We start from the raw sequence: 8,514 nt of genomic DNA, 5'->3' as shown, positions 1-8,514 counted from the left end.
AAACGGTATTGTTGTCTTTTTCAGCAAGCCTTTGTGATGCACCACAATGATGAAGGAAGATGAAGAACAATCAGAGATGCTAAGCAGCGGGGTTCACAGTGATGGTGCTATTGCCTGCTCAGCCAATCACACTCTGGTATGTAAATGAAAAAGGAGAGCATGTTTGCTGATTGGTCCTCCCCAGGCTTGTCAACGGGCTCTCTTCTTTCTCGGCTAACGGCTAGAAAAGCGTCTCCAGGCTGATGCTGAGTCAGGTACGGGTGGAGTCACATCCTGTTTGGCTTGGACCCTCCAGAAACCATGGAGGAGCTGGAACATACCTGTCCACTGCCACGAACGGTGAGATATATGTGTTGTTGTCGTCGAGGGCATCTGTGAAACGCTGAGGAGAGGTTGGATCACTTTCTCTTTGTTTTCAGTCTGTGTTTATCTGTTTTTGTCTTTTTGTGCTGCTGTCCGAGTGATGTTGAGCTTATGAAACTGCAGTTAAAGTGAGCTGTTTTGCACTGACTATCTGAGTGTTTGTTCTAATGCCATGTCATAATGCTGCTTTTAATCCTCTGAGTCTGCCAGATGTTGTTTTTAATTGCCAGAGTCAGCGCTGTGTTGGGATGGTGCTGAGCTAATGTTACAGACACCATCCAGATTCCATTTATCAGCAGGTTGCCCTTCTATGATGTTACTCCTCCTTCTCACCTTGTACAGAATTCTGGGAAAGGTCTCCAGCATCCTTCAAAACACTGTCTCCGTTGCTATGGGAATGAATCATGCATTGCTCCATGGAGATTTTTCCTCCAATGAGTAATCGGATATCACACCTACATTGCATTGGATATGTAAATGCATATGTACCAGCTGGGTCTGTTTCCTGTTGAACAGCAGGAATACACCCTAACTGGGCATTTCCTGAACAGACAGATGGTCACTATTGTCTCAAAGGTCACTGGAATGTTAACACAGAAATTATATCTGTAAAATTTCTGTAATGTGTTTGCCCAGAATTCATTTAAACACATCTGGTGCCTCTGCCCAGATGTTTACTAAAATAGATCAGGGCTACAGTAGTTGTCACACTAGGAAGATGCTACAAGGGAAGATGCTACAAGAGTGATTTAAGTAACTGTAAGGTTTTTTAAAGGGACAGTTCTCCCAAAAAATGAAAATTCTGTCATCATTTACTCACCCTCAAGTCGTTCCAAACCTTTATGAGTTTCTTTCTTCTGTTCAACACAAAAGAAGATATTTTGAAGAATGTTGGTAATCAAACAGTTGCTGGTAGCCATTGACTTCCGTAGTATGGAGAAAAAATATATACTATGGAAGTCAATGGCTACCAGCAACTGTTGGTTGCCAACATTATTCAAAAATATCTTCTTTTTTGTGTGTTAAGGAAGATTATATTCATACAAGTATACAGTATGTAAATGACACAATAAAAGCATGTTTTTATCTGTCTGATATTGTTACCTTTTCCATTTTTGTTGTTTCATGAATTAATTTTCTCTTTAAATTAAGCAAAAACCCATATATAATATACGATAATATAATATAATATCCATTTGAAGTGGACAAAAAAAGCAAAAACCCTTTAAATAAGAATAAAGTTTTAAAGTTTAGCTGTTGGCCACAATAAAATTCAATGGTTTGATATTGTTGTATGTTTGCTATTTTTGTACCTTTTCTATTTTTGAAGTTTTATGAATTTAGTATATATTATATATGCACATGTATCAGCTGTTGTATTATAATATATACAGACTTGAAGTGAACAATGTTTTTAACTAGATAATATTTCCTATTTCAAATATTCTTTCTATATAGTAAATTCTTTGATAACAAACCCCATTCTCCCCCATTTAGGATATGAGTGGATCTCTTTTTGCACTTGTAAACTTTTCATTATAAACTCCCTGAAAAATGCACAAACAATAAAATATCCCTGCTACTCTACAATAAATTGAAATGCTAATTCAGAAGCATGTGTTGTCACAGTGTCTGCAGGCCTATTGTTCTCTGTTGTGCTATAAGCCATGAGGAGGTTTGAATACATTGAAATATCCGTGTTATGTACGTCTGTATCTATCTCCCCCTCTGTGCTGCTGTGGACGAATGATTTGTCTTAAGTCAGTGACATTAGAGAACCCTCTACTGGACAAATCAATATCCGCTGTAAAGAGGCTGTTACACAGATTGTCTTGAAATCAATATGTCTGATAATAACCTCTATTCTTACAAAAAGGAAAACATTTTTGAGAAGGGTAAATAGGATGTCATGTCAGCAGGATCTAGGCTTGTTTAAACAGTATTTTATTTGGAAAGCTGCAATGTCTATTTATTTCTCATAATTTTTCTCAAATCAATATATTCTTAAATCTTCTCTGCAGACTCTTATAGAACCAGCCATATTTACCCCGGAGACGAGCTGTGAGTGTCGGGCACCACATGAGAAGCTGTCTGTAGAGCAAGCTCGACTTGGAACGCCTGGTTAGTCTGTATTTTCTCTGTTCGGTTATCATAACGAATGGAACACCAAGTTAAAATATTCCCTTTGTAATAAGGTCATTCCTGTTAGGCTATAACCTAAAAAATTTAATATGCTTGTTTCATAAACTACCAGACACTAAGAAGTATGCACCTTAAGCTCTTAAACATTAACTTAAACTTAGCTTCTTTTTTTTTTAAAGCTTGTAACTTCATTCATTATATCTTGATTACTTATGTAATCACAATAAAATAAACAGGATCGAACCTAACCGGATACACACACACACCTAACCATTCAACATTTTCGGAGTCAGTAAGACTTTAAAAAAAAAAAAATTTATACATTTTGTTATATAAGTATAATATTTTGCCCAATATGTTAAGACAAAATTGTACTGTATAATTATTGACACAATCCATAGCAAGACTTGAAGTCCAAGATCTGTTGTAGTTGATTTACTAAAGAGTAACAAAAACACATGATAGAAACAACTGTGTAAGTGTACGTGTGTAAAAAAAAAAAATGAACACATCTGAAAGTTCTTTTCTGGTGAAAAGCAAGTTTATTTTTGTCATTTGGACCCATTTCACAAATCCCCATCAAACATTGATGAATTAAGCTACTTAAACTGATCCCATATCAGTGTCAGAGAAAACTGCAGTGCTTGTAGGATAGTCCACCACTGGGACCAGACCCAGCAAGACTAGATTAGGGTCTGCTGGTTAGTCCGTCCCATAGCGCAAAGTCACATGACTTTTTTGATACGCATGGAGGATTTTATTCGGTAAATGTGTTTCCATCGTAGTTTATGCGCATTTTTTCTTATTGGATAAAAAGTTTATCCTATACAATTGTGCGCATACATCTTTTAAATTAGATATACAGTATATTCCAAAAAGCTCATAAAAATAGGTGGATGGAAACATAGCTAGTGTCACTCCTCACATACCAGAGTTCTGCTGGCCAATGATTACTGAGCTCTGCTATAGTGGAGAAGAAACAAAAGGAGAAAGGTTGAATGTTTTTTTCAAGGACATAAAAAAGGACTATTTTAAGTTTTTGAATTTAAAAAGTGAACAGTAAAAAAGTAATGGTGTTGCCCACTCTATTCACATCTTTTACTCTGCCTTGGCCAGAATTTTGACAAAAAATTTTAATATTCTTGAAAGAAGCCTCTTATAGAGGTCTGCGCGGGACTATTTTTTTTAGTCACGCTCCCGCAAGGTTATATTCCGCACCCACCCGCTCCCGCTACATATTCACTCTTTGTTTACCCACTGTCCGCTTAGAATAATTTTCTTCCCGACCCAACCGTTCCCGCTAAATTTAGATCTCGTTTCCAGAATCTCACATTTAAATTTCCGCTACTGAAAGAAAGAGAGATAGGCTAACAAATAAAAGTGTTAAAAGTGTATTCTGCACAAAATTGTATGTTATTTTATTCGTCTTGTCAAGAGTCTTGAATTTATTGACTTTGACTTGAATTTATATGAATTATCTTAAGACACAAAATTTGTTTAATATTTTATGCAACAGTAGGAAAAAATGTGTCGGAGAAAATAAAAATGTTTTACAAAAATTGTATTTCTTATTTTTATTCATCTTGTCAGGATACAATTCGTTTAACATTTACAACACAATAGGAAAAAAGTGTCGTAGAGAGAAAAAAAATTAAAATGTAGGTTGTACAAAAATAGCCTATTAGCTATTTTTATTCGTCTTGTCAAAATACTAAAGTCGTTTGACATTTGTCTGTTATCACAGTAGGAAAAGTGTCACAGAGAAAAATAAATAAATACGACATCTGTCCTTTAAAATTATAGGCTAAGCAAAACCGAGTTGCTCCATCCTTATTCTGCTCTGTCACTCATCGACAACCTGCCTGTTCTGTCTGAGGGCCGTATATTTGCCACTGGTACAGCCTGCTCTGAGCATCGTAATGCACATGCAGCGCACAGACCCCGCAAATAAAAGTGTGACGCAGAAAGCATGTGTGCAGCGCGTGCATAACAGTCCGAGTGCAGGCTGTACCGGTGGTCAAGAATAAAGCGTAGATATGCTATTCTGAATGGACGTCGGGAACGGGATATTGTTGGACCGCCCGCTCCCATTCAAATTACACCAGAGTTACCGACCACTACCGCGTTTTATTCGGGAATTTAATCACGCGGCGCAAAAAATCTAGTCGGGTCCCGCGGTTGCCGCGGGAATGCAGACCTCTAGTCTCTTATGCTCACCGAGGCTAAATACAGTAAAAGTAATATTGAGAAATTTTATTACAATTTAAAATAACTGTTTTCTATTTTAATATATTTTAAAATGTAATTTATTCCTGTGAAGATAAAGCTGAACTTTCAGCATCATTACTTTAGTTTTCAGTGTTACATGATCCTAGTGTTCAAGAAATATTTCTTATTATTATTAATGCTGAAAAACAGTTGTGCTACTTAATATTTTTGTGAAACCTGTGATATTTTTTCAGACTTTTTTGATGAAGGATAAAAAAAAAAACATTATCAATAATTTTACTGTCGCTTTCGATCAGTTTCATGTATCTTTGCTTAAAAAAAAAAGGATTCATTTCTTTAAAAAAAATAAAAATTATTGTCGGTGCCAGTAGCCTCGTGGGCAGCACGCCAACATATAGAACCATTGTGCTTTGGGCATCCCGAGTCCCGGCTCGTGGACCATTCCCAATCCCTTCCCCCCTCTCTCTCTCTCCCACTTCGCTTCCTGTCTAAATACTGTCCTGTCACAATAAAGGCAGAAATGCCAAAAATAAATAAATAAATAAAAATAAACAACGGTATAAAGTGAACAACTTTTTTGTGTGTTTTCAGAAAGCTTCATTAGATCTGTAAATGATTTCTAAAAGTGTCATGAATTTTCCTTTCTCAGTGGACCGGCCGGTGCGAATCTATGCAGATGGCATCTTCGATCTTTTTCATTCTGGTCACGCTCGTGCCCTGATGCAGGCTAAGAATCTGTTCCCTAACGCCTACCTTATCGTTGGAGGTATAGACACGTTTAATTTACTGATCCAGGCTTATCAATATTCTGTAGAAGATGTTGAATTATGAACTCTGTGGTCCTAAACTGATGAATTATCTATGTGTGTGTTAAGTATGTAGTGATGAACTCACTCACAAGTACAAGGGCTTCACCGTAATGACAGAAGACGAGCGGTACGAGGCATTGAGACACTGCCGCTACGTTGATGAGGTTTTGCGCGATGCGCCCTGGACTCTGACCCAAGAGTTTTTAGAAAAACACAAGGTCAGTTATTTGGTCACATCATAGCACAATACTGTACCCATAATTCCCTGCGGTTAACCCTCTGGTTCGTGTTCTCTAGATTGACTTTGTGGCGCATGACGACATCCCATACTCCTCTGCTGGATCTGAGGACGTGTACCAGCATATTAAGGAGGCAGGTAAAGAAAAGTGGCCTTCGCTTAAGAGCATGTGTGTGTTTGTGTTTCAGACCAGATCTAACATGTGTGAGTGTCTCAGGTATGTTTGTGCCCACTAAAAGGACAGAAGGGATCTCAACGTCTGACCTGATCACCCGGATCGTGAGAGACTATGACGTGTACGCTAGACGCAACTTGCAGAGGGGCTACACCGCTAAAGAACTGAACGTCAGTTATATTAATGTAAGTAAATGAACTTAATGAAGGATCTAAGGATCCTCAAATGCAAACTGTGTATTTTGCTGACTAGTTCTTCTGTTACCAGACAAATGGATATTTTCTGACAGGATCTGGCGTCTGGGGCTGGATCTGATATTTCTGACGTGGAGGCATGATCTAACATAAATGTACTTAAATGTTGAATTCAATTTCATTTTCTTTCTATAAATAAAATTAATTGTTCACCTAAAGGGTTATTATCACTATAACTAAAACTAGAGCCATTAAAAATTTATTACTTGAAGTAAAATAAACATTAACTGAAATAACATAAAATAAAAAAAACTTATTTTTAACCTATTTTAGCTATTTGTCAGCACATTTCTCATTTTACATTTAAAGTTAAATTACTAAAATAACAAAAAATTTAAATGTGATAAATATAGACATATATATAAAAAAAACGAATATAAATAACAAAACACACAAAAAAAACATTAAAGCTCCAAAGAGAAAGGAAAAATTGAAATCGCATCATATGACCCCTTTAAAACCGAAAAAAAAATCTAATTCAAAATATTAAGAAAAACAATAAGAAAATAAATGATACTAAAATAACACTCGCCTCTGAAACAAATTGATAAAACATATCTTCCTTAACCTTTATTCAGAAAAAAATTATAGATATTTTATTATATATAAAATTTATAATAAATATTTTATGTATTTTTGTTTTTGCAAATATCATCAATTATTATTAACTTTTTTGGGTCAAATCACATGACATTTTACAACCTGAACTAAAAAAAAAATTCTAAATAAATTTTAATTAAGGAATAAAACATGCTCTTCATAGAAGTGATGTATTTAAGTCACAGTATGTACAAACTTAACTTAATTTCAAATGTAGTTTTGAAAAAAAAAAAAAGGTAAAAAAATGTGTTGCATAATGTAAATAAAATCACATTTACATTTTTTCTTCATTAAAACAATCCTGATTTACTTTGAAGAATGTCATACATAAAGTAAAATGTGTTTTGTAGAGCATTTAACTGACATTTAAAAAAAAATGCTTGCTCAACTAACTCTTTAACTAACTCTTTTTGGACAGGAAAAGAAGTACCGTCTGCAGAATCAGGTGGACAGGATGAAAGAAAAGGTGCGGACGGTAGAGGAGAAGTCCAAGCACTTTGTGTATAGAGTGGAGGAGAAGAGCCATGATCTTATCCAGAAGTGGGAGGAGAAATCACGAGAGTTCATTGGGAACTTCCTGGAGCTCTTTGGCCCAGATGGGACATGGGTAATATATACCTATATGTATATATATATGTACCTATATAATGATACAAAAGAAAAACGCGAAACAAAAGAAAAGATGTAGTTTTTTGTTTGTTTTTGAATCTTTGAATATGACTTTTTTCATTTTTCCAGAAGCAAATGCTTCAGGAACGTAGTGGACGTATGATCCAGGCGTTCTCTCCACGCTGCTCACCCAGCAACAGCCCACCGAGGGACTATTCCCCATCACGCTCTCCGTCACCTCCATCCCGCTGGGCCATGCCCAGAACCTCACCGCCCACGTCCCCGAAGGGCGCTTCGGCCTCCATCAGCAGCATGAGCGAGGGTGATGAGGACGAGAAGTGAGGAATAAACCATCACACACACACACAATAGACTGCACTTTACCCACAAACACACACACATTAAGAATGATGACAGGTCAACTACCCTCATGGGAAAATGTAAAGTACTGTACACAGCACAGGGTTGTTGAAGTCCTGTTTAGTTATGCTGGTATTACAACAAATATTTGAAAGCCATTGCAGCCCTGAACAGATCCTGAGAGAAGATTTAAATTCAGATTGAGGGGGGATTCACTGAATGAACTGCAGCCACTATTAGTGTCTTTTCTTTGCACATACTATTTGTTGTTTTAGCACCCAAATTGTTAAAAAATATGAACATCAACAGGAATGAGCATATCAGTATTATAACGGTTATTGGCCGTTATATTTAATTGTTCATGCTTGTTCAGTTGTTTGGTTTCCCGTATTTTTAAAATCATCCAACATTCACTTAAAATACATCTTTAAACCCACTGATAATTGAATAACACTGTTTTTACCAAATCTAATAATTACCAAATCAAAATAATTATCCATTTTTCATACCGTACATTATAATGTTGTGATGCTTTTTAATAATAATTTTAATTGTAATATCTGCCATTTATCGGTTATCAGCCATAACAAGAGAAATTATTTTAATATTGGTGCATCCCCACAAATTAGGTTAATACCACAAAAGTGGCCAAAAAAGTGTGGTTGGTGAAATAGATACAGATCTTTGCACTGAAATATTGTGAACAAAAGTGGTCCAACTTGGTAGTGAATTTCC

The 8,514-nt window shown here is 36.0% G+C and overlaps 1 protein-coding gene across 2 annotated transcripts; it reads left to right on the top strand.

The window, feature by feature from the left end:
- Positions 1-214: 214 nt before the first annotated feature.
- Positions 215-8,271, top strand: LOC107721854 (choline-phosphate cytidylyltransferase B-like). Of its 2 annotated transcripts, none has more exons than XM_016530026.1 (8): positions 215-339; positions 2,385-2,484; positions 5,384-5,500; positions 5,610-5,761; positions 5,841-5,919; positions 6,026-6,141; positions 7,229-7,417; positions 7,549-8,271. In XM_016530026.1, the coding sequence occupies exons 1-8, from the start codon at positions 301-303 to the stop codon at positions 7,759-7,761; spliced, it is 1,005 nt and encodes a 334-aa protein (XP_016385512.1). In that variant the 5' UTR covers positions 215-300; the 3' UTR covers positions 7,762-8,271. The 2 variants fall into 2 exon arrangements, with proteins under 2 accessions (XP_016385512.1, XP_016385511.1); XM_016530025.1 differs by having other exon boundaries at positions 5,999-6,141.
- The last annotated feature ends 243 nt before the right edge of the window (positions 8,272-8,514 follow it).

Source organism: Sinocyclocheilus rhinocerous, unplaced genomic scaffold (assembly GCF_001515625.1).
Source record: "Sinocyclocheilus rhinocerous isolate Xijiao unplaced genomic scaffold, SAMN03320098_v1.1 scaffold90, whole genome shotgun sequence".
NCBI classification, from domain to species: domain Eukaryota; kingdom Metazoa; phylum Chordata; class Actinopteri; order Cypriniformes; family Cyprinidae; genus Sinocyclocheilus; species Sinocyclocheilus rhinocerous.
Note: the sequence above shows the minus strand (reverse complement) of the source record. Positions and strands in the feature narration are given on the sequence as shown.